The sequence below is a fragment of the Podarcis pityusensis genome, assembly GCF_964106645.2.
Source record: "Podarcis pityusensis genome assembly, chromosome: 1".
Taxonomy (NCBI): Eukaryota; Metazoa; Chordata; class Lepidosauria; order Squamata; family Lacertidae; genus Podarcis; species Podarcis pityusensis.
Genome location: NC_138028.1, coordinates 79,503,777 through 79,530,708, shown reverse-complemented (window position 1 = coordinate 79,530,708; position 26,932 = coordinate 79,503,777). Strand labels below are relative to the sequence as shown.

The 26,932-nt window shown below is 41.3% G+C and overlaps 1 protein-coding gene across 1 annotated transcript in view; it reads right to left on the bottom strand.

Moving 5' to 3' along the window:
• Window positions 1–26,932, bottom strand: part of IGHMBP2 (immunoglobulin mu DNA binding protein 2) — a 64,618-nt gene that overhangs the window by 20,198 nt on the left and 17,488 nt on the right. Inside the window, exons 7-9 of the mRNA XM_081012541.1 lie at window positions 23,944–24,091; window positions 22,126–22,300; window positions 4,834–5,016 (exon numbers count right to left, since the gene is read on the bottom strand). Coding sequence (XP_080868667.1) covers window positions 4,834–5,016; window positions 22,126–22,300; window positions 23,944–24,091 — 506 coding nt within the window. The remainder of the gene's footprint in view (window positions 1–4,833; window positions 5,017–22,125; window positions 22,301–23,943; window positions 24,092–26,932) is intronic.

Below are 26,932 nucleotides of genomic sequence, written 5' to 3'. Positions count from 1 at the left end.
CAGATTTTCCATTTTTACTTTCCTAGGTCTCCTCTTAGTGCACACCTGCTAAGCAAACTGTCTCCTTCAAGGGCACCATTAAGGATACTTCTTTTGTGGTTCAGGATGACAGCAGGTTACTTTCATTTCTCAATAATAGTCTTGATTTGAGTGATTTTGTGAATGCCACTTCTAAAGATAATCTGCTGCATAAGTACAGTATTCCAATGGAGAGAAAAATCACATTTCCTTCTGAGAAAAGCTGGGGGCTGGAAGAACAGGCTTGGAAATCTATATATAAATGCAAAAGCCTGAAAATAGAGTAATCCCTCCAACTGCTACTTATTTTAGTTTAAACTAGAAGTGCATCAGGACTCTTGTACTTGCTTGGAGGTTATGTTGTCAGTCCTAATCATCCAACCCCCAGTTCCAGACATCTGGAAGATGGCTTTGGCTGCCTGGGAGGAAGGACACTCTGCATGTGCTACAAGATGCTCTTGTTCAGAAGATTACTTTGGAAAGGCCTGGAAAGTCAGTGGAAGAGCATCTGCTTTGCATCTGGAAGGTCCCAGATTCAATTCCTTACATCTTTAGATAGAGCTGGGAAAGAATCCTGACCTAAACTCTGGAGATCTGCTGCCAAACAGGGTCAACAATACTGAGCCTGATGGACCAATGGTCTGACTCTATATAAGTCAGCTTCCTATGTTTCTAGTTTCAAACGAAAATCCTCTGGAAGCCTCTCCCTTGCATTTTTCCTGCAGGCCCCAGGTAACCTATCCTTTGTTCCGTGTTTAAAGTACTAAGCAATTGCTGATTATTTCAGCATAAATATTTCAGCATTCCCCTACTTTTCTTGTGCTGCAATGCCTCAGCTGCAGAACAGCCCACACACATTGGCCGAAAGACAGAGCCATCACAATGCTGAGACTTTTAATGGTTGCCAATGACGGGCTGCTTTCAGATCCATCTTCTATACTGAAAATGGTTTCGGCCACAGAAAATCATACTGATACATGCACCAGTTTTCTTCTTCTGCAAGTAAATTTAAACAAAGCTTGCAAGGCATTAACAGAACTGTTATGATGGCAAAGTGGTTTTCATGACATCAGCAGCAAGAACTGAGGGATGGAAGGGAGAACTGAGGGAATACTTGCTAATTTTGGGTCCAAGCACAGCCTAAAGACAGGAGTTTGGGTTACTAATCCAGGTGCTGCTGTGAGAAAATTTAAGACTGATGTATTACCATTGACAGAAGCATTTTCTTGGTTTTGCACTCCCTTGGTCTTGGTGTTCAGCATATCCCAAACAACATATTCCTTAAATCTTAAAATAAGATATATGATAAGCATAAAAGCTGTTTGACAAGGAAGTTCTTTCAGTCTTATGTGCTGGAACTAGCAGTGCCTTACAAGGTGTAGAGCCAAATATTCTTCTCAGATTCATTAATAATATGTATATACAATGAAGGCTGAATTCTCAATATGCCTGAAATCCACCAAGATACGAGCCTCTCAAATTACTATGAGCCTTCATATCTCAGCACTCAGAGGAAGCCAGGGAAGAATCAGCAAAACAAGGCCACATGATAATTCGAAATGCTGCGGTGTTGACTGCACTGGTGAATGGCGTGTTGCTCCCTCAGAAATTAGTAGGGGAGAAGCTTTCAGAAAGCTCTCACCCTTGTTGTCAGGAAGAAACCCTCATTACCGCCCTCTGGCCAAGAGCAGAGGCAGATTCTTTTAGCCACCAACATATCAAGTACAGATTTCATGCACAAATGTGAATTTGTGACAGCAGCCCAAAGCTGCCCATGTGCCAAATGAATTTTGCATGATTTGCCCTTGGTTAATCATGCAGTCCTGCCTTGCTGTGATTTGATGTCCATTAATCTTTTTTTGACCAATAAAAGGAGTACAACAGAAGAGGTACTTTCCTTATTAGCTTAGCAAGAGTTTCCTTAATGCTATGAATAATTATTCCTTTAAATTCCAGCCATACCTCACATAGGCACATACACCTGCTATAATTAGGGTCCAGGTCAAATCATTTATTGCCTATGGGCAAAGGTGATTGCTCAAAAGGTACACAACAAATCACATTTGCAAATTCAAATCCTAAAAATACTACTTATACAAAACCACCAAAAGTAAAAGGCAGAATGAAGAATAAAAAAGGAATTAAACAAGGGATAAGGAAAACAATAAAATGAATAATTAAACAATCTTCAAATCAGGGCATCACCATGACAATTTATAGTTATCTCTGAAAGCACCCAGAGCAAGAGACACTCAAAGTCCCCCCAAAAAATCTGACTAAAGATAGCATGCAGTCTGACTCTATATAAGTGTTCCAAAAACAAAGGACAAAATAAGGTAGAATATCTTTAAACATTACATCTCAGCAATTCCACTAAGAGTATGAGGCATAGGGGTAAGAGAGGAAAGAGAGGAAAAGAGCCACTACATTCATTACATCTGACCTACAGAGCAACCCAAAGGAAACCACTCCATTATTAATTCCTTCCTTGCTAATACCACATAATGTGTATTTTTCCTATATACAGTGAGCAGCCTCTTCAGTTATCTGTCTTAAAAACTCAAGCCCATTCTGTTTAAAAAATTTAAAAGAACATTATCAGCACTTTTAACCAGTGTCAAGCAAAGCAGCGTTGTTAATTTGCCTGTGCTGTTCTTTCCAATCATGCTTACCCAAGGCAGTTCACAATAAGCAGAATAAAAATTATAAAGCAAGGTGGGCTCCTTCTACTTTCATTAACTGACAACAGGGAGACACCTTGCTGTGGCTACCAAGACTAAAATGACGCCAAATGCAAACAGCATCCTCCCCCAAGCTCAGGAAAATAATTTCCGCCTGGAAAAACTGAAAACCAAGTGCGAGATCCTGTAAAAGTTAAGCCTTCTCTGTACACTTACCTAGAAGCAGGTTCATTGAATGTAGAAGCATAAACTTCTGTGCAAATATGTACAGAATCAGGTTGTATGGTATCACTCAATTCAACTGGAGATACTTAAACTCATCTGTACCTCTCTCAATGAAATAACTAAGACTTTAAAAATAGAATGCTGGGGGCAGGAGGAGAATATTGATTAGCACAAGGGCAGGGAACCGGTGACCCTCCACACGTTGCTGGACTACAGCTCCCATCATCCCTGACCATTGACTATGCTGGCTGGGGATGATGAGAGATGGAGTTCAGCAACATCTGGAGGTCACCACTTTAGCTAACCTAGGATTATCACCATTTGGTACCCGAGCTTTACAACTTGGTTTGTATGGGAATCTTAGAACTCTAGAAGACTGGTCTCCCCTTTTCTTAGCCTACAGCATGGGGAAAGGGAGAATATTTCAGGTTAAGAGGTTGCTCTGGAACTCAATGAAGTCAGTGAGAATTTATGCAGCCTTCAATTTGCTGCAGCATTAAACCCTAACTGAAGAGTGTAACATCTTCCTTCATTCAAAACAATAATTCATTTTTTATTGTTGACCATTTCTTTCAGCCCTTAGAAAGTATTTCACTGCAACTGCGATCAATATTGCATACTGAAATTATCTTCTTGGTGATTTAAATCCATAATGTGAGTTTCTTTATATATAAAAAAAATCCATATTATCCTGATGTAAGTGTTCCCTGAATACTAACTACTCTATTTTCTTTCTTTCTTTTACACAAAGATAAGGCTCTGTTTGTAGTCCTGCTATGTTTTGCATTTTGGTGGTTGCAAAGATAAAAATTCAAGTACTCCATTCTGAGCACTGCTGACAGCAATTTCCAGTTGCTACCAGTGGATATAACAGATTATGGCCAATATGAGCCCAACTCACAGTGAAGTTTCATATTAGCAGCCTTTTAAAAACTGGATCTTTCAATATACTGCATACGCTTTGGGTTTGTTTGTTTCATATAGTTTTATAAGTTTAAAAAATTACGTATTATGTTTGGAACAACTGCCTGGTTCCCATGCCCTGCCATCACCCAGCTTGCACCTAACCCTAACCTCGTAACTAAAACAATCAGATATTGTTCCCTGTTTAGCCCTGTCCCTTTTCTCCTCCCCTTGACATGTACTCCGTGAAGTGCTTTGCACACTGATGATGCTGCATATAAAGATCATCTAAAAAAGACTTATTCATTTGTTGAACAAACAACATCACACCCAACAGTGAAAGATTAGAGTGACATTCCATAGAGGGATATTCCTCATTCCATAGATGAGTGTGCACGACATGCTCCCAATTTTTTAAAGCAATCGGTAATATTATTATGCCTGCACTGGGCATTGGAATCAAAGGCTAAGACTCAAAGAGACATGGAATAGGCTCCAAGTACCCATGAGGGCTCTAAACTTGTTTTCCACTACTTCTTAACCCCACCCACCAAAAACAAAATAAAAATACCCAGATGCCCTTGAATCTTAGTTTCAAAAATCGTTGTGGTACGAGGGCCAGCTATTTCAACCCCAAAGACTTCGGCTGGGTATGTGCAAGCCATTGGGCCCACAGTGACTGCAAAATCAGGCCCACAAGATATAACTGGTTGCTATATAACTTTGCTTTACTTAAATTAAAAAAAAAACAGAACTGCACATAAATCTATTCTGCAACCAGTGCAGGGAAAACAAAGATCAATATTTGCTAAATGAAAGACGATAAAAAAACACCCACCCTGGTTTGCTAAAATAGAGGCAAAAAGAAAAAGAAAAAAGGATAATTGCAGATAGCAGAAAACCCTGCATATTCTCCATCAATATTAATTGACAATGTCAATCCGCACTGAAAATGTTTAGAGTCAGGAGAAACAGCAAACAAGCAGGCAGGCACAGTGTCACTTACCTCAGTAAATGTTGCGCAACGGAGCAGTGAGCCGAGAGGCGGCCGCCGTACATCTCAGTGGAAGCCCACTGCATGATGGTCTGGTGCATTCGGTACTGCACCGTGAGCATCTTCACAACATGGTCATCATATTTCTGAATCAGCCGTTCCATTAAACTGAGAGAAAGACCCTCTGTGGCGGCCCTGCACCGACAGAAAGAAAGCAATTAGCAAGGTCCTCCAAACAAAGAGAAAGAGCAAATTTATTAAGAAAATTGCAAAGAGAGCACTGCCACCTTTATCACATGTGTGTGTGTCTCAGATATGTATAGAAAAATGTCATGACGGCTATTATAAATAACGGCTGTATTCCAATAAGTGAATACTCAAAAGCGCAGTTGGGGATTTCCCAGTGTTTGCTTGCACCTGCAGTTTTTTTGCCTCCACTACTCACAAAAAGCTGCATGTACAGCCGTCTGAATCTCAGCCAATTTGCTCCAAAATGCTCCAGATTCCCACACTTAAGACATGCTAAAGTCCTATTTAGAGATGTGTTAACCTAGGAATAATGGGAGGACTTCTCCCCCAGCTCATAATGCCTTATTATAGTCAATGGTACATAAGACCCCAAATATCAGTAGACAGCAGTAAGGCAGGGCACTGCCATGCACCTGACCTGTCGTCTGTCACACTGCTGCTGCTTAGAGGGGATGGGTGAGGTGCAAATCATGGGCTGAGTCAATTCAGCCCTCCTGCTGGTGAGTTTGCACCACACGGGTCTTGTGGCTGCCTCCCCCTGCTGGTAAGCAGGAGTGATGTAACTGACTAGAGGTCAAATGAGAGGTGCTGCCCCACCAATACTGCCAAATACTATTCTGGAGTGTAGCCTTATACTGTAAGCACTCTAGACAGAAACTTTGCCACTTTTATCCTGGGCAATTTACATCCTGAAGCTCAGCAGATCTGGACTTGGCCAGTATTTAAATGGAAACTGTTCCATGGAGAAAAGACAGGACACAAATGTAAATAAACAGATTAAGTTGGTCAAATAAGACAAGACACCTATTGCTGTATGATCTATTCGACAACAAGAGTTGATGGATTAGCCAGATTTCAAGAGCCCCAATCCAGTAGGTCTACTGGAAAAGCCTGTGAACACCAGAGTTTTCCATTCATTTTTAAACACAGCAGCTCTTCTTCCACTTTCTCCTGCCTAGGTCCCCAAACTGCTTTTAAACGCTCTAGAATTTTAAAAAAGAACAGCTTGCCATTCAGCAACTGAAATGGTATGAAAATGGTGTTGATCCTGTGTGACAAAAATGGATGGGAAAAACCATTGGTGTCTGCATGGATCTGGTACATGCAGCACCCTGGCAACTGCAGCCCCTGGGGTTTCTCCACACCTATATTAGAAAATGCCTTCCTAATCAGGTCCAAGAAATAAGAAGCAAGCCTATAGTCATCTCGCACAGTTAAAAACCCTTTGTTTTAAGTCAGGCAGTAAATGCTCAGTCTAAAGTATCTTTTTTTAATGGACTCTCATAAAATGTCGGAGAGGCAATAAAGCTCACCATGGTCCTCCAATAAAACTCCTGTGTACACCAACACGGCCATTTCCAGTATATTGTGCAACCCACTACAGAGGCCAATAACAGGCTATATGGTGAATAAATAGAGAGATATTTCACCTTTTAATAAAATGTGGCATTATTTCACCACTAGTTATTGTCAATAACTGCTGATTTTGCAAAGATTAAGCAAGAAACAATTCTTTGATCTCCTCAAATGTCCGATGTCTGCAAGAGCAGAATAAACAATGGCTATGGACCAATGCACCCACATTGTCTGTCTAAGGAAGTTTGTCTGCCTAAGGAATGTCTGTCTAAGGAAGTGTGTCTAGCAAATGAGGCATTTTAAAGTGGTCCATAACGCCCTTGAAATTCAAAGCCAAGATTGTTCTCAACAATTATTTCTAATGTAGATTTTTTAAAAAGCAATTTCCTCAATGAACTGGTAACAACAACATATCAAGGTTTTATCTAATTATGAAAGATAATCACAGACTGAGAGACAGGGGCAGGAGAGAATCTCCTGGGAAAATAACAAGGTTTCTTGTGTTTTCTCCAAGAGTGGTCCTGAATGATTATCCTGAAATGGTGCAAAAGTGTGTGGGTGGTGGAAAACAGACAAACAACCTTCAATACAACATTATCACAAACGGATGTAGCAAGGCCAACTGATGAGATCAATTCTCAATTTTCAGCACCACTGAAGCAATGAATATATGCTTTGGAAACAAACGTGTCTCTTGGGTTGCAAGCAGTATTGCAACTAGCAATCAAAGCACTATTTTGACGGCATGAATTGCACACCACAATACTTCCATTGTGTTCTGCATGGTGGCTCTAGACATGGCCAAGTTAAGTCTAGGATGGACAGCTCCATGCAGAGTTCAAAGTGAAGCTAGGTTAGAATGTTGTTTAGGCAACAGATAAACCCGGGCTAAGCATTAAATAAAGCCACAGCTCCATCTGGGTGCTTGTGTGTCCCTCACCACACCTACTCACCCAATGGGTGAAGTAGGTTATAGTAGCATTGTCTGTTCCAGCAGCAATAAGACTCCAATGACATGGGGCAGGAAAATGGGTTGTAGCCAACTAAGTTATACTCTGAGTAAGCCCACTGAAATTAATAGACCTAAGTGAGTCATGCCCATTATTTTCAGTGGGTGTACTTTGAGGAGGACTAGCAATGGATACAACACAGTGGTTTTGTTGGAGCTTCTGGACTGGAGTCTTCATAGCTGGAGGGTGTCAGTGCTACTTCCTCAGGCCAGAGAGGTGTTGGCAGAATGGCCTTTTCCTTTGCTAGATTTACTGGAGCAGTAGAGAGCACACAATTCCTTCTGACCCTCTGGTTCTTCCTCCAAGTCCATGGCGCCATCCCTTGAAGACGGGGAGTCAGACTCTGAGGTCATAGCACATTTTGTGCTGGTATGCTCAAGCCATGTTTGTAATGCTGAACTTCCAGGCCAACTTCTGAGCCCCAGAGAAACCCCTCCAAAGCAGTTTCCTCTAGCTTTGGGAGCTTCCAAATTTTGATTAGAGACACTCAAAATGAGCTCCTATGAAAAGAACAGGCTATAAACAGCAATGAGTAACTTGTTTTGTGAAAGGAGGCCTAAAATATTGCCAGTGTCCCAGCAGAGGAAACAGAAAACCACAAAAACACCAGTGCCTCTGCTGTTCTAGCGCCAGCCCCCTTGGAAGTTGAGAGAGCATCAAGAAAGGCCTGGGATGTAAAGTGAGGGGTTGCAGTGGGAGTGGGAAGCTGAGCAGAGGCAGCTTATGAAAGCTTCTCTTTTCCCCCAGCCCACATCTCAGGAGATCTCTGTGGATCCCCTGGGGGTGGCAGTGGGGAAGAAAAGAGAGAATTCACTTTTCGCAAACACCCATGTGCAAGAAGAGCACAGCTCATGCAACCCGGTGACTGGACTGATCAATTACAAACTATACATCTTTAATGATGCCGGCAATGTCAATCAATAAAAGAGAAGCAAATGTATAGCTGTGTTTTAAAACATTACGATCAACTTTGTACTGTTTAACAGGTTGAATTAATAAAACTACCAGCATTATCCAACATGTAGGAGGTTATAAAAACCCTCTATACATCCCAAAACCACTACCCAAGAGATACTAAAGACTCTTGGATCTACAGGAAGCATGAAGAAGGCAGAAATAGTGAGTGCAAAGGCGCAGGGGGGAATGACAAACAACCCACACCACTTTTAAAACATTTTATAAATTAATTTTTAAGTTTAAAATAAACTTTATGAATAACACATTAAGGCAACTAAATAGTCAATATGCAAGATTAGCTATATACAGGGCATTCTGCATTAAATCTTCCTCCCACTCTGCTCCCAGTCATCCAAAGACCACTTCCCACACGGCATTTGCAAGTTTCATACAAAAAATACACATTTGCCATTATATCTGAAGTGCAAAGAAATAAAACTTTAAACCTGCTTCAGACACTATGGGAGATGTATGTTTCCTCTGTGCAGGAAAATTACAATATATGAAGCAGGCCTAAAGCAGATGACAGCATGCTGTAAACCATGGCATTAAGTGACCATAAAACTCAGAGCCATTAAACACAACAAAACCAGAACGTTTCCTCAACCAAAACTTTTCTGCCCACTATCCAGAGTTTCTTGGTCGCTTCCATGAAATAAGAGAAATTAAGATTAGAATGTCAGAGTCTTGATCACCAGCCTGGATAGTTCAGTGGGTTAGAGTGTGGTGCTGATGATGCCAAGGTTGCAGGTTCGATCCTTGTATGGGACAGCTGCGTGTTCCAGCAGCTGGCCATTGCAGGGGGTTGGACTAGATGAATCTCAGGATGCCTTCCAGCTCTGCAAGTCAAATGACTCCCCCATATAAAAGTACAGCAGTGAGTAACTTCCCAGCATACAAATAGGGGAGAAGAGCGTATGAAAAGCTGGCAGCATGGAAGTGGACATCATGGTGCACATCTTACATGCATTCATCTTCATCCAGTGAAGCCCCTGTTTGTAAGATACATTTGGACTAACTGCCTGGTTAGCTTGGAGATTTCAAGGGTGTCTTATTTCGTGCCGCATTTGAACATCTGATACTTGCTCAACAAGGCACATATACTCAGCTTTGCACGCTCATAGAAATTGGGTCAGTACAGTTGAAGCACCAATGTAAGGGGTTTATATAAAAAAGTATTAGCTCTTGTGTCATCCCACTGATGGTAACAATGAGGTTGCAGAGGCAGATACAATCTGCCAGCCAGCCATGCTGAGGCCCAGGAGGGCAGTTGGCCATGACCTCCCTTATATATTCTGTGCTGGAATCCTTGCCTAGGCAATGAGCGATTGTGGAAAGGGAGGGGGGTGTCTGTCTATGCTGAGTACAGCAGGAAAAGAAATGCATAAGAGACCCTAGAGCTTTCATAAAATCATTAAATACAAGTCTGACTTGTCTTTTTCAAATTGGAGAAGGAATCTGGTGGCCTTATGCTAAAGGAAGAGAGACAGGAATCAATAAAAATCAAGAGCGGGCAGGAAATTGCATGCCACAAAGGAAGAGTTGCGTACCTTTTTGGTGAGGAGGGGAGAAAAGATCACTAGTTTCTGACCTGAAGAGAAATTATTTCTTGATCCCGCATGTTATGATGAGTTATCGTATAAGTTACCTGGTAAGAAGCCCACAAACCACATATTCCCAACCAAGGCAGATTTTATTTGGTCAGAAGTTAACACTATTAATATAGAGCATTCTAGAAGGTGGACAGATTTCCTGAACTGAGTATGTGATATTCTCACTGTATTTCGGGTAGAAAAGCCCTTCTTCAGGATAAAATAGTTTGCAAACTAAATGAATAGTCATGAGGTATAGCTGCCTTAAGCTGAAACTGCTAAAGCACACAGGAAATCAACCAACCCACAATGACAAAGGAAAATAAATTAATACAGTGAAAATGTGACATGGTTCTCCAGTATGAAGATGGTGCATGATCATTATCAGCAATATTTAAATAGCAGAGTATAATCAGCATGATACTGAATTAATGCAGATGATCTACGAGTATAAAGTCTGAGGGGGAAAGATGAATGAAAATGAGAAGATTATAGCATAGCTAGGACTAAATCATGTTGTAATAACAATTTGCAATCCAGACTTCATTATCAATCTCCTACAAGAGAGCCCAATGTTTTGGACATTCCAAATTGAATTGCACCCATTTGCACAACCTTTTGTCACTAGCATACCACTAGTTTAGTACTTGGAAAAGCTGGTTAGCTCTGCCACCTATCATGTTCTGCACCTTACTGTAGTTCATCAGCAGGCAATAACTGCTCCCAATGATGGTTCAGCTTTGCTTACTGGCAAATTAAGGAAAGAAGAGCTATGTTTGCTTTCTTATGTCCAATGGCTACTCAACTGGTTACACATGCTTGAAGCCAAGTTTGTGCAAGGGTGACACAAAGCCCAAGTCAATGGCCCAGTGCAGATAATCACTGTCCTAAATCAGAGTTCAGGTGACTGGGGGGAAAGGGCAATCCTAGGGCTCCCAAACTCCCCCTCCTTTGCTTGAAAGGTAGAAAGTAACAGCTTCCACTTTCAAACAAACCACAATTTCCACTTTGGAATTTGTTCATGTCCAAGTTAAAACAAATCAGGATCAAGCTGCAGTGTGATTCTCTCTAATGACCACCTGCCCCAACTGAGATGGTAGCAAACACTGGGGAGTGGAGAATGTACACAGATTTCCTTGGAATGTGCCTAATCATCATAAATCACCTCTTCTCCGTGTTTCGCAAGGGATTTGGGGCTTGGATGATGAGGGGACAGGGAGACACATTTGCTGCTGCTGTTGTCATTCCCCCCTGCCATCACCCAGCTGCACCACCCTCCATGCATGTGAGGGTAAAGGTCTGTAGCAGGAAGCGTTCCGTATTTTTGCAAGCTCCCAGCATGATTTAGAACACATTTAGAACATGCAGGATTCTAAGCTATACCATGAGCGGTGGGACTGGGTGACAGGGATAACATCTGAATATGGCATTTGTTTCTCTCCAGTTCTGCCCAGTGTTGGGTTTTCTTTATATCAAACCTATATACACTTTCTTCTCCAGCACCATTTCAAAAATTTGCATTCCCATTTTATTATGTTATTATCCACATAAATAGCATGAAGATTTAAAGGTGACAACCAACAGTGACAATCTGCTAGAGAAACACAGTTCCACACACACAAAACAGGAATTCCCCTTCCTCTCCTGTTCCTTGCAATCCCCTGCACGCATGCCAAAATTTGCTCCAGAAGATTGGAAGATCTTGTCAATTTCTACATGCAAGTTTTTTTAAAATGCCAGTGTTAAAATTCATCCAGTCAGCATATAAACATGTCTGTTTCACTATGTCTATTCCATTTCTAATTTCTGTTCCAGTCATTTAACTCTGTTGTCTTGCTCAGTTCATCTCTCTCGCTCTCTCACATATACACACACACACACATAATCCATTCTCATCTTTTGAGGACACTTTTTATTATTTATTTCTTTTTTTTATTAAAGCTTCATTTTATTCTAATTTGTTTTTAAGATCATAAAACTGAAAAACAAATGTATTTAATATTTTAATTCTCATTTTCAGACAGATTTTGAAAACTTTTTATTGCATCAGGGTTTTACGATTAATTTTATTATTCTTGCTGTCTCATCAGATTTTTGCTTACGTACCAGTTTGATACTGCGTATATTGTTTGATATTGGGTAATTTTTTCATGACTACTTCATTCTCTCCTTCTTTGCTTTTGATAAACCTTAAAAACAACAACATAAAAATTCTATGTTCTCATGCTTCTCTTCTACATCTGGCACCACAGGTATGCAAGATGCAAAGCAAGCCAAGTTACTTTCTGTCTATATATTTTAAATATCCAAATTTATCTCGTTTGTTCTTTGCAATCTCAAACATGTTGGACGGTATAGGAAACAGTGAGCTTCCCTGACAGAGACTAATTTTTAGCTATTTAAGAACATTTACTTTAATTATAACTTGTCTTTACATAGATTGAAAGTTATTCTTTTGTTCAGAGAACCAAAAATATCCAGATGAAGAATGTATGAAGTGGTGCTTTTCTACAACTTACGTATGGAGATGGGAGAGGTTGTGGTCTGTGAGGAAACTGAGGCAGGAGAGTTGTCCTGGAAAGGAAAACTCGATGGAAGGGAAATTGAGGCAGGGATATGGGAGTTGGCAAATGGAGTGAACAAAGGGACACGCCTAATATTTATTTGTCCAGGATGGTGTGGGTGGTAGCTGATTGCTGACATCAGAAGTTGACAGGGATCCACCTTGAATCTGCTCAGGCTCTTGAGCGCTAGTTTTGAGTGTGAGAAATTGAGGTTAAAATTCCCACTCAATGATGAAGCTCACTACATAATCCAAGCAAAACAAATCCTCTCATCTACGCAAACTCATGCAACCCCTTCAGATACTTCTTATACTTCACAAATGTTTTATCTGTGAGAACACACTGAATATTATTTTTATACTCGAAGTGTGTTTTATATCTAGATAGATCATGCTTTGCTAACATTAAAATTTCTGTTCACTTTTTAACTAACCTTATACTGGAGATTGTGTTTTTCCAAAATTATGGAATCGGTCCCCAGCTCCCCACCTTTGATCCCATCCCCAGTTCTCTAAACTCCACACACCTTCTAGCAAGCCCCAAACTTCAGACAAAGCATTTCAAGGGCATGCTGATGGGCCACATGTTTAAAGAAGCTACTTACTTTTTCCAGTAGTTTATTTTGATTTTTTTTAATCCCTGACATTTTAGAACAGTGTTTCTTCTTTAAGTTAAAAAAAGTTGCTCCCAATTTATTGGCTTTTGCATTTAATTAGAAGAGTCATCTATCCAAGCTGTGTGTCAGCTAATCCAATAGAAACACCAGTCAACAGACATTGTTGTCCTTTGCAAACAAAACTTGATTAAAGCAGCTTTTAAGAGTACTTTTCTGTTAATAGCAAGGAGAACAAATAATTCCAATAATTTAAAACAGCAGCCATTAAATTTTCGAGACAAAACATTCTTTTTTTGAAAATCGTTTTCCACCCCATTATACAATTATAATTTTATTCATTCTGGTAACAAAATGAACTGACAACTTTACAAGCTCACAGGTTCAAATGCTTTGTTTCTAAATGTGAAAAGGGTACTTGCTGTCCAAAATGGCTTGCATGGAGACTTCCGGGGTGGCACCATCGGTAATGGCGGACTCCCTCTGATCCGGAGGGACTAGCTCTACGGAAATCGGGTCTGTTCCGCTACGGCGAAGCGGGGACCCTTTAAAAAATCACAGGCGGATGAAGCCTGTGACCGTGGGACTCGGCGGGCACCTTTAGCGCCCCCCCCAATTTGTAAAGGAACCCAATTACGGGCTCCGGAGCGAAGTGGGGCAAGCGGCGCAGTGCTGAGAGTCAACTGCTTCTTCCGTGGAGCGAAGCCGCACAGCCGTTACCGGAGAGCGCTACCTTTTTCCTGTGACAATCTGGCAAAAACAACTACCTGTGAGTAGGTTAAATTTGGACAATTGGACTCTAAACAACGACCCGTGAGTAGAACGGAAAATTGGACTAAGAAATTCCTTTTAATTTGGCACTGAAGCGGGACGGTCTAAACAGGAAGTCAGCCTTCCGCTTTTTGTAGAAAGATCAAAGCAAAGACATGGCAAGCTAGAGTTTAGAAAATCGTTTGTAAAGGATCAACTTTCATCATTTAAAATTACTGAACCCCCCTTGGAAGCAGGAGGAGAGGGGGGATTTTTTCTGGACTGTTTAAACCTGCAGAAGAGAGTTTAAAGAAAAGTAATCTTCCACCGTCTTGAACCTGGAAGTGGGGTGTCAGGACAGACGCTTTTGGGAAGTTCATTGACTATAGACAAACGTTTTTGACAGGTAGTTAAAAGAAGAGAAACATAGTGATTCCATTGTTCTCCTTCACAGCTAAAAGGAACAAAATATTGACAAAATATCTGAAAAAGGAAACTTTGTTGTTAGATCTGCTAAAAAAAAAAGAGAGAGAGAGAGAGATGGATACAAATAGAAGTTCTTCCCCTAGAGGGAGCTTGTGAAACTGTTATTAATTTGAACTGGGGAGTTTTGCAGCTGCAATAGATTAAGATCATGGGATTAGACTTTGACCTTGCACAACAATGTACTCCGAGGCTCTGGTGCGTGCTTTCTGCAAAACAAGTGCTTTATTGGAACAGTTACATGAGAAGACGGATTTGATGACTGATGCGATCAGAAATTTTGGACAGGTAGTGGGTACCTATATAGAACCCACTCAGGAATTAATTCAGGAGTGTGCTCTGACAGATCAGATGAGGGAGGAGGTTGTGGCTGGACCTCGGGAGGCAGAGATGGAGGGAACTGTGGCCCAGCAGGAACATGAGTTGTTGGATCTGATGAATGAACCTGGAAAAAGCCAGATTTGGAGAGAGAGTCTTGTTCGCTTTGGAGATGGGGGGCTGGATAGACCCCCCTATGCAGGGATGTTTTGAATTTTCAAATCTGGCGTTGGGCCGGAAGGAGTTTGGACTTGTGGGGGTCCTCAACCTTGGAGGGACTTTGAAACATGCTTTTAAATACCACATGGAGCTCAGTGTGGACTATAGAAAAGGGGCTGATCTGTTGAGAAGGGACAAAAATATTGTCAAGCTGGAGTCTCCACGAGTGAAAGGAGCAGAAGACAAAGTAAAGTACAGGTATAAATATGAAGAAGATCTGCGGAAGGGACATGGAAGAGACTTAAGGGCCTCGGACATAAGGTTACCAGGTTAATGAACTAGATGGATGGGATAGAAAGGACTGACAAAACCCGAAACCAGGAGGAAGAGACGCTGGATGAAGATTGAAAGAAAGTTTTAATTTAGGAATGTTTTGTAAAATTAATGAGTATTAGAAAAATGTTGGAACGAAATTATTTGTCTTTAGCAGAAATGTTAAAAAGAACTATGTAAGAATATGCTATGGCTATGAGAAATTGGTATAAATAAGATTTAAGTTTTAAGTTCTAGGGTTTTTTATGGTAAGATAAGGTTAAAATAGATTAAGGTAATTTAATGACAGAATATTATGAAAAATGGAAAGGATTTGCTGAGACAATTAACAACTAGAACACAAAAAAGGGAGGTGTGAGGAGGTCGATGAAATAAGGTAATGACAGTTAAGGATTTGAGAATACTGGATTTGTTTTTAAAAAATTTTTTGTTTAATTCTGCTTTTTGATTTTGATGTATTATGTGTTTTGCCTTTGCTTTTTGATTTAGACTTTTATCGATTTGTATTGTTTAATTGTTATCTGTTCTCTTGTTCTCTTTTTTTCTTCCTTGTTTGTCTTTGTAATCTTAAAACTTTCAATAAATATCATTTAAAAAACACACAAAATGGCTTGCATGAACATATCTTGGGCCCTGAGGAACTCTGCAGCTGTCTGTACACCCTCCCTACTCCTATGAATGTGGGGCTTTTCTCACCTCGGGCCAGCAGAGAAGCCTGCCACACCCACGCTTACCAGCTGGGAGCTCTGCCTGGGCTTAACTACCAGGGTGGCTGGGACTGTATCTTTTCTGGATATGCTACAGCTGAAGGTTTGACATTTGCTCTCAGAGGTGGCAGCTGATGTGTGCCTGGCACAAGATCAGCTGGGAAGACTGGGGGGGGGGTCCCCAATTGCAGATGTGGCGAGAGAGAGGTGGGGCAATTCCAGTGAGGGGGTATATGACACAGGCAATTGGTGGCTGTGCTGCATGCCGGCCCCCTCTCTACCAAGAGGAATTGGAGTCATGCTATCAGCCAGAACTCAGGCCTGCGGATGCTGCTATTTGAAGAGCAGGTTGGCTTTAATTAAGATCTCCCTCACCTATAATTAGATGGAGGTTGAGGAGGCCCACCTGGTTTGTATTACTAAGACCCGGACGGACGAGCAGGGTGAACTTTGTCCCAGTTGGCTGTGCCCACTTTAGGTACTTGGTGCAGCATCAAAGCAGGCTCAAGGGCAAGGGAGGGGCAGATGCTGCAGTCTATGGGAATTCTCTGTCCATATCGCCACACAAGAAGACAAAGAATGGAAAGAGTGACTTGGAGGGCTGCATTCTCCTTCTGGGACCTGAGGTTCCCCATGCTCCTCCAAGGAAAACATGTGTCAGGCTGCCAGAACAGCCTTGCCGTAAAATCTGTAAATCGGGAACAGGCATGCGACTTGAAGGCAAATAACTTTATTGCTTCACAATCAGAGATACCAGACGCTCTCAGGCTATGAAAGTTGCAGAAGCTAGAAACCTCTCCTCACCTTCCCTTAATTAAGCATTTCTCTCTGTACATTCTTCTGGCATGATTCAACTTTTCTTATCTGCTCTTTCTGTTTTTCAGCTCTCCTTTCTTGCACTGAGAAAGGGGTGGGGGGAGAAGGGGCTGGAATAGGACTGTCCTGCAACGCAGATCCCTATCAGGGTCTGTGTCCACACTGTGCCTCTCCCCTTTGCCCCCACTCTCTGGCTCCAGAACTTCCCTGATGGTTCCCTCTGTGGATTGCTCTTCCGTGTCCCACCAGTCTGAGTCAGACTCAAAATCTCCCTCCTCTCCAGTGTCACTCCCTGGTGCTTCTCGGGCAACTGGCAGCCAACACTCCTCCTCGTCTAGCCAGTCCCTGACAACATGTCAATGATCCACCACCTCTTCACTGAACCCTGTGTAAATGAGAGAATCTGCTTACAATTTAAGAATGGCAGGGCTTTAATTTGACATGCTACTTATGGACAGAAGAGCAAGAATCAAGATGCTCAGTGCAGACTTTTATTCCAGGCATAACCATCTGCAATGCATCCTGTCAGAAGAGCAATTGGGTTACAGATCTAGGGTACCGCTGATGCCTTGAACATTCATTGTGTTTAATACATTGAGCTCCTTGGGCATCATTTATTGTTAACTCTGCTTTGGAGATGTAAATCTGTAAACACTATTGATTAGAGCCATGTCCTCTCAAGCTCTGTTTTGGTTTAAATCTATTAAACCAAAAGGAAGAACAGGAAGCCCACTATCTCTAAATATTGCTGTGAAATGTAACAGCACGCTTTGGTCCCAACTCAGATATTAGTTTGTAAGAAAGCAGAATCTGAACCAGACAAATTATTTTACTGCCATGTTGTTTACAAGGAAATTTTACAAAACTCAAGTATCAAGGAATCTGTTTTCACTTCTAACCACGCTTTGAATAGCATAAATAAAAAATAAATAAATAGATTGAAGCAGAAATGTATAAAGATGTCCGTCAACTTCACTGCTATTTTCTTTTTCTATGCTCTTGTCAATATTTCAGAACAGAGATATTTCTGCAAGAACTCAACAGCAGAACAGCTTGTAAAAACCTCATGACATGCATCTGAAAACAGATCCAGGGCCTCAGGATAAGGACAGGAACACTAAAGCTCAAAGCTAAAATTATTTACCTAAAAAATACATAGCATACAGGGTGGAAATCTTATTATGTGCTCATAATAAGATATGCAAAACTTGCTTACATCTGAATAACCTGTATACTTTATTGTAATAACAATCAGGAGAACAGACATTTCAATTGGGGTTTAGGCCTGGTTTTGGCACAGAAACTATTTTAGTATGATTACCTCTGTTGGGAGAGAGACAAGGGAAATGTGTCCCTGTTAATTCTCCTCAACCTCTCAGCGGCTTTTGATACTCTTGGCAATGGTATTCTTCCTGGTGTTTAGTAGAAACCAAAGAAGCACCACTCCCCACTGTATCATACACCCTTTACTTTCTGAGATTTCAACAACATGGCACACAATTGTCAAGCCCTTCTTCCCCAAACATGAGGGCTAGAATCTTTCTTACCTGTTAATCTCATTCTTAAACTGAGACACTGTCTTACATATTAGTTATAGCTAGGCTAAAATATTTGAACTCAGATTGTTTCATTAATCCACTGCACCACTTTTTGTTAGTTTTCACCAGCTAAGCGTCTGGAAAGCATTTATTCGGAATTGCCAACATTGGAAGCTGCCTTATACAGAGACAGACCATTAGGCTCATCTATTCCAGGCTAGGAGGAGGGAGGTATTAGCATGGTTGGGGAAATCCCAAGATTCATAGAAGTATAACAAATCATAATGGGAAAAACAGCCCAGTGAAGACCAAGAATGCTCAACAGACACTAAATGCTGAATTATTATTTTTTGGGGGGGGGGATAGAAAAACTGAGATGCAATGGAGTAGAATCCTGACAGCAGCACTCCACACTGCTTTTTGTGGCAGTTTCCACATTGCATTTAAAAACATTTCCTTTTCAAAGCATGTGACTGTTGCTCCAGGGTAGGGGTAGCCAACATGGTGCCCTCCAGATATTTCAGACTACAACCCCCATCAACCCCAGTCAACTTGGTCAGGGATGATAGGAATTATAGTTCAGAACACTATGCTGGCTACCCTCTTCTCCAGAGACACAATTTAAAAAAATGGTCCATCTACTCCTGTGTTCTGTTCCCCATAGTTGCCAGCTGTATTCTTCCAGAAAACTCACAACCAGGATAGATAAGTGATACCTCTTCCCTGTTTTTGCCCTCTCCCCACACCCAAAGCAACTTGGGAGGTTCACTAAACTAACAGCTATTGGAAGACCCTGTTCCTCAATTAATTTGACCCATTCTCCTTTAAAACCATTTGTGAGACTGGCCACGCCACATTTGTCACAGTGAATTCCATTAAGGTAATTATGCTTTACATGAAGAAGTACTTTTGTCTAGGATGTTAATCAGCAAGTTCGTTTTTAGCAAGCATACACATGTTGTAAGGTCCCTGTCCATTTCTCATATAGAAACTCCATATCAACACTAGGCTTGAGAGAAATAAATTCTAAGCAAACCCAATGGGAATGTCTGAGTGACTATACCTTGCACATGCAGTGCACATATGAGTACACACAGATTCCTGGGGTGCCAATTGCAAACTAGACTTTTTAGACATCAGTTGTGGCAGCTGCACACTCTGGAATTAACTCTTGAGTTTGCAATCCACAACAATTTGCACAAATGACATGTACTGCGGTTTCATAATTGCTACCACAGGGACTCCTGGCTTTTTCATTTCTGTCCAAATATTTTAAATAAACAGGATCTGTGACAATACCTCCACAGGAAGAATAAAAAGGAAAAGAATGAAAAGATGGAAGAAAAAAGCTCCTCACTGCAGAGCCCCCCATTCTGGAGAGCTGTTCTCCTCAGAACTGAGACAGGCCTTCCTTCTGGTCAGAGACCATTGTGCAACTGTCACACGTTGACAGCATGCACACAGCAAAAACCACTGATACCATGTCCCATTTCCTGGAAGCACTGTCAACCAGGACTCAGAGGCGGAGGTGCCCTCTACAGACAGAAGACAGCAAAACTGCCTCTGCCTCTTCCAAATAAATAGTTGGCCCAGTTCAAGGAAAAGCACCCTGCAGGCCACAGAGAAGAACAGAGGCCTGACTCTGAGGCCGGGGATTTGACTCCTGGTTCAAGGAACCAGAATCTGACATTCCATATCATACCAGATGTCCAAGGATCTTCATTCCCCCTCCAAGTTCTTAGCAGAGAAGGCAGTGTGTGCATCTGGAGCACACAGTGTGTGGCTCCTAGCCAGTGCTCTAAAATTCCTATGAGCATTCAGCTACAGGGCATGGCTTGGGTCCTCAACATGCATGCCTGGTCATTTAGGTGCTCAAATGTACATACCAGGCCACTGTCACCAACTTCTGTTTTACTCTCCCAGGTACTGCAGAACACACTTCATTTCTGCTACCTTGATCTCCCTTCTTTTTGCCACTGCAGAATTACTTTGCTACACCCAAGTAACGCGAATTGGTAGGGGACTGGTCAAAAAGTCAGCATGATAAAACAGCCCCAGGAGGGAACCAACTGGATCGAATCCAAGCAATCTGGAGAAGTGGCTGGAGGAAGATTTCAGGGGAAGAAAGGCCTATTAGGATTCAAGGTTTCAAGGTTCAACAAAGATGACAAGTTCCCATCGGAGATGGAGCTCATTTCTTCAAAAGGATTGCTTACATTTTCCCCACTATGAGCACTGGTTTCTCCCTCATCCTGATATGTTTTTGTTTTGTTTCAGTCTACACCATTATTTATTTGACATAATGTGTGTGTACATTCAGTCAAAAGGCCCCAACAATTCCTGGGTGTCAAAGTTCTGATCTCTCCATTCTACCACTGAACATCTTTCCTATAATTCAATGGACTGCTCAGGTTCTACACAGGTGTTATGTTGATTTTGCAGTGAAATCACTACATAAGTGATGGGGTAGGGAAAGGTTAAGGGGCTATTCAAAATGATGCTCTGCAAGGAACGATCTTCAGACATATGTCTCCAGTATTAGTTTCTATAGAAAAAGATCATCTAGTCTATAACACAGCATCTTTCAACTTGTCAGAAGACATAGTATTTTTTTGTCTAGTCCAGGCCCTTCTAAGTGCACAAGAGAACCCTGGTTTCATTTGGGACAGCTGCTCACAGATACAACAGATACAAAAAAATGCTTTTAAACTACCATCACTGCAAAGGTTTTCTATACATACCAGGATATCATAATTAATGCCTGTACCTAAAAGGTTGAATTATATTACAGATATGAGATCCATAAAATTCATGTGCATAAAAAAACTGACTAAAGATTTACATAGTAAGAGCAGCACACACAACAATGCACAATTTATAGGCTTCTTGCATGCTAATTTCCTACTGGGAGTAGAAAGTAAAAAGCAGAGGAGAAATACATTCCTGTTAGTGGCTTAATGCCTCTCAGGGAGCAGGTCCATAAATAAGATGTACTTTTTTTTCTAGCACAGCAGTAATTCCTAACAGAAAAACTCAAGCAAACCAGGCACGCACACACAGAGCCCTATATGAAAACTCAAACCCCAAAATTTTGATATATATGAATAATATATGAAGAGGATCTCAAAAAATGTAGTGATCTGTCAATACTGTATCTTCCTGCTACAGTGCATGGAAACTAGCAGCTCACCATTTGGGTGATGGTGCCAGCTTATTCGGAATCCTGGCCAGTTCACTCTTTCTCAAAACAGGTTTTATGCAAGCTACTTCCCTAGGCCCTCCCTGCCTAAGCTTCCAGTGCTCTTGGTCATTCCTCTACACCTGTAATTTTCAAATTTTGAGGAGGGAGAAATTAATTAATTCAACAGTTAACGGTTCCTGTGAGCCCAAAGCACTCATCCTCAGCAGGCAACCTTCTCTGAGATGCGGGAATTCTGCTAAATCTCTGTATTGGGTATTATCACGCTGCAGAATTACACACCCACAGAGAAGGCTACCAAATACTTGCCTCCTTCTAATCAGAAGGCGCAGCTGTCAATGAGGACAAATTATTATTATCCTTTCAGGTGTAACAGCAAAGTATGTCTATTATGACTGATAGGAAAAAAATCTACCTTTGTGATCAGAGTCCATGGTTCTAACCACTCCTGCTTAAAAATGTTTTTCTGTTGATCTATTGGTACCAATGTCCTTAAATAACGACCGGGTAGGTTGGCCCAGCTATTAACAGCCCTACCTGCTGCACAGATAAACACAGGTAATGATGTCCAAACTGAAACACTTCCCCTCAACCCCCAGGTGAACGTTTTCCCCAATGCTCCAAATAATTAATGGCCCAATTTTGAGAAATGTTCCTTACTTGTGAGAGATGATTGTGGGAGGCAGCTGCTTGTGATCTCCAGCCAGGACACACTTCCTGGCCTTCAGCAGAGGTATCCAGCAGCTTGCTTCAAATGCCTGGGCACATTCATCAATTACCACCAGATCAAAGTGGTTCTCAGGAAGTAGCTTCAGAGGACCATCAGAAGAGGCTCCTAGTTAACAAGAGAAAATGTTAAAGTTATGCACCATAGCAAAAAGTGGAGGAAAGACGTGTTGGCCTTGACATGCTGGATACCTGCATCTTTTCAAAGTATCACAAGCCTTCACATTATGTTGTCCTCAGCAGTGTGCTGTGACAGGCAACAGAGGATCCATCTGACAGTCCAATTTCCTGTTTACCAAAACACTTCTCCTAATGAACAAGCACTATTGGCTATTTCTGTGGAAAAGTTCATCCATCCCTGCAGGTGAGGCAGAAGGAATGCTTGCCAGGTGCTTGTATGTCTGTGTGAGTGGGTGTAGTGGGAGAAGTTTTGGAAACACTAGGTGGCTTTTAAAAGGAACAGGCTGATTCATCTCTGAAAGAAGGGATGTTGTGCTCAAATATGTGTAAATGTTAGTACCTCTGACTGCAGGGAGCCCTGAGCCCAAATATGCCCCTTTGATAAGCCTGGCATAATCCCAACACCCTTGGCTACTGCTTCTGCTGTGTAGGCAATGTGCCCTCTCCTTGGGCACAAAAAACCTGAGCAGTACACTTGCCAAGCCCTGAGTGTGACCCCATTCATCCTTGCCCTGATAAATGTCTCAAGTTTAGCTGACAACTCTTGCTCTTGAAGCAACAGCCTCCAAGGGATCACATTTGTAGTATCTTCTTTCAAATAGTAAATTGGAAAAAAATTGCCAAAGTCCAATACACCCTAAGATGGCCAATATTAGGAGACCTAACACACCCAAAGAGTAGATGGCAATGCAGATCTATTCCTAGATTATGCCACTTGGATTTCAGAAGGGATAATCAAATGACTAAACACTCCTGCATTTAGAAATGAACAAACCCACACACCTTCCTGGCACAACTAGATGTCAGGGAGGAAGATACTAGCCTAGCCTTCTTCCAGGTGTGCTAGGTTTGAATACACTCTAGTATTCTGCTTGTCTAGAACACTCAGTGGTGAGAGATTTAAAGTACTATTTCAGCCTTCCAATCAAAAGGGAAACATTATTTTAAACAACAAATTGATTTTAATATGGCACTTGTGTTGTACTCATAAATAATCTTTGCACATGTTTGTAACATTTAATATGCAATCTTTTTCACTCGGGTTATTTGCAAGCTTCCCTGGTAAATATACCATGGGGATTGCCAACAGGAGCAATTTGTCTGGTCCCTGATCCAAGAAGCCACATTAAGTACATACTTTAAAACACAATTCACGGCTTTCTCAGCTCCAAAGGCTTGATTAGTTATATAAATAATGCATGTTCCCTTCCCTCATTAGCCGGCATTAAGTAAAAGATGTTCTGTAAAACATGAATGGCAGAGTTGTGTGTACAGTACATGTGCGCACAGCATTGATTAGTTATACGAACCATCCAACTGCAAAGCAGAACTGCACAGAAGAAAAAGGCAAATCATCTAGCAAGACGCAATTCTGTATACTGAACATACCTTTACACATATTGGGTTGAGAATCAATTCAAAGATGCACTGGGCAATCTTTGGAGTACATGATAAAGCACAAGAATGCAGTGGAGTGTAGAGCAGCCTAAATCTGTAGCTGCCAATAATCTGATTTAGCTATTCTTCAAGGCAAAAAAACCCACCCAAGCAAACCAGGAAAGTTCCTCTAACCTGTGTTTGTTGCCAGAATAACATTAGCTTTCGTCAGTATTTCAGTCATAGCAGTTTCCTCTCGCTCTTTCAGTTCTTTTCTCAGTGTTTTAATCTCATTTAGAAAATGGCTCCTTTCTCCTTTGTCTTGGGCTTTTCTGCTTTTCACCTGTATAAAGGGGAAGAAGAAGAGGAGGGAAACAATTTCCCCATAGTACAATGTAGCTTATGGCCCAGTGTATCACTGTACACAACGTTTAGCAGCTAAGATAATAGTTAATGAAACAAAATCTTCCTCATTAAAATGCAGCATACTACAATTCAACATCAAGCTGCTCTCTTTTCAGCCCTTATGCCTATACTGACAAAATGTAAATCAACATGAGAAAGGGAAATATAGTTTGTTGATAGTATATTGGGGTGGTGAATTCAATATGGATTATTTAATGGAGGTACTGTTGATGAATGATGCTTTTTTTCTGGTAGTAGCATCAATAATTCCCCTTCCCCAACATAACAAAGCTTTTCATCTATGTGAGGATCCAGCTGGGATTCATTAATCCCTGAAAATATGCAGAGAAGCCCTAGGGTTTATTTAATTGGTTAGTGATAACTACTATTCTAACAGAAGTCTCAAACACCCCTTTGCTCCAGATTTTGCAAGCTGAGGACATACTAATTAAAATACACTGCAACTTTCAGCACCTGCAACACTTTCTAATTGTGCATGTCTTTTAAAACAAAACATTACACACAATGTGACCAGTAGGTAGCATTATTTTGTTGTTACCCATGTGGTCATCCTAATGTGGTTTGTCACATCTAAGCAGCATATTGTACAATACAAGACTTCCCAACACCAATAAATCTCTCACAATATAAATAATCTCGTGATTTGGCTCAGCTGCATATTCAAAGTCACAGGTGTAAATTGGCAGCAAAGTAAGATGGAGGCAAAGTTTCTATATTTCTCCTCATCTTAGCTTTGTTTGGCATGCCTTCATCTCAAGGCAACCCCATTATGCCGTCTAGCTTGCATTGGATGAAAACCTCAGTTCGAAGAGGGACACCTTTCTAACTCTGAGCAGGCACCAAATGTATGAGGTGAACTAGGCAACCTACCTAAACTCCTGTTGATATAGATAACCATGAGGTAACCCCTACAGCATTTGTCTGGGAGATGAGATATATAATTTTCAGCATAGATGGGCACAATCAATTCATTTTCAGAGGCGCATGAGAGACTTACCATTTATAAGAGACGGCAGCAGTAGGTTCTCTGCTTTCTTTTCTTCAACAACACCACCACTTAGTCTCAACTACCACCCACATCCTGGTGGCGTTCCAATGTCTTGCAGAAATGGCCCAATGATGTCACGATGTAATGTCACCACTCCCCAAGGCATGGCTGGGGCACAGGTAGCTGCTCCCCGCAGTGGCCAGTTGGGGAACAATCTTCTTTCCCCCCCGCCAGCAATGCCACTGGGGACAATGCTGCCATGATGTGGCAGTGCTCCCATTGGGCCACTCTGTGGGACATGGGAATGTCGCCAGGTTGCCAATGAAGTTCTGCCACTGAAGTAAAGCCATTTTGGTTGAAAGAAAAGAAGGTGAAAACCCTCTGCCGACTACTCTTATAAATGGCAAGTCACCCTTGTCCTCCTCTGAAAATTAATTTATTTTGCCCTCCCTTCCTGCATTATTTGCTGAACATCCTATACCCCCTTTTCTGGGGACTGGATGGCCCCGTGAAAGTTGGGGGGGGGGTGGTACTAGCGCAACTCTCCTTCTGCTCATGGAGAAATTAGGCTCCAGACCAAGAAACCTTGTGCTCACCACCAGCCAGCCACCAGAGTTCTCCACAGGCATGGTGTGAACTAATAATCAACTTCATGCTTAGTGCAGGAATGCACAACATGCACTCTGCAGCCAAGTTATTCTTGGCCAAGAGATTGCTGTCAAAATGGCCTGAATCACATCTTTTATTAAACACAAAGTTTCTAGTCCTGGAAAGGATCAAAGGGGGTAAATAAAACATAAACAAATATCTAGAAACAACTTCATTTTTTGTAGTATTAAACTGCATATATATATATATATATATATATATATATATATATATATATAATGGCCTTACAATTAAAATCATATGCATACCAACTCAGAAGTTTCATTCAGCTGAATGAAACTTGCTCCCAGCTAATTTAATTTAGGATTGCAGCATTAATATCAGTTCTTGTTCAAAAGGGGCAACTATGGGTGCAGGATTTTTAAAACTACAAGATATTCCAGACTTAAGTATGTAAGAATATGAAATCTTCTGAATTAATACAAGTTGCCCCTTCCCCACTGGCTTTGTCTCAAGTCCTCACAAATAATCTTGTGACATAATAATAAAACTGCTAGCCTTTATTACTGTGATACTGCTACCCTTCTGGGCCAGCGCAATAAAGTGGCTAGAAAGTTGGGGCTGGATATAGAAGGCCCAGGTTCACTCTCCTGCCCAGCCACGGAGGTCACTGGGTGGTGTTAAATGAGTCTTTCAGCCTATGCTATTGCCTGCGTGTCTCATTTGTTGCCTCCTTCAAAATGCTATATCAAACATGCCTAAAAAGTCTTAAGGCACCAAACCCAGGGGGGGGGGGCATGTTTAGAAATCAAGAAATATCCCATATAATAGAAAGTCTTTCATACTCCTGTGCTAGGAGATGATCTAAAAAATAATAATAATCTTACCTATTCTGGATATTTTATTTTCTTGGGACACAACAAAATAAAATAAGAAATAATGAAATAAAGTAAGAAAGTAAAAAGTGAAGCAACTGCAATATACAAAACCTATAAAGTTGCTGAACCCTTTCCATGATTGCTGGCTGTGGAGACACTGGAGAGATAGGCAAGCTACTTTTCATTGCAATTTGCTTTGGGAGGGGACTAATCTCTCAAAACAATTACACTCTCCTGGATTCCTCCCAAATAGGGAACAACTTCTGAGCTGTTTCATTGCTCC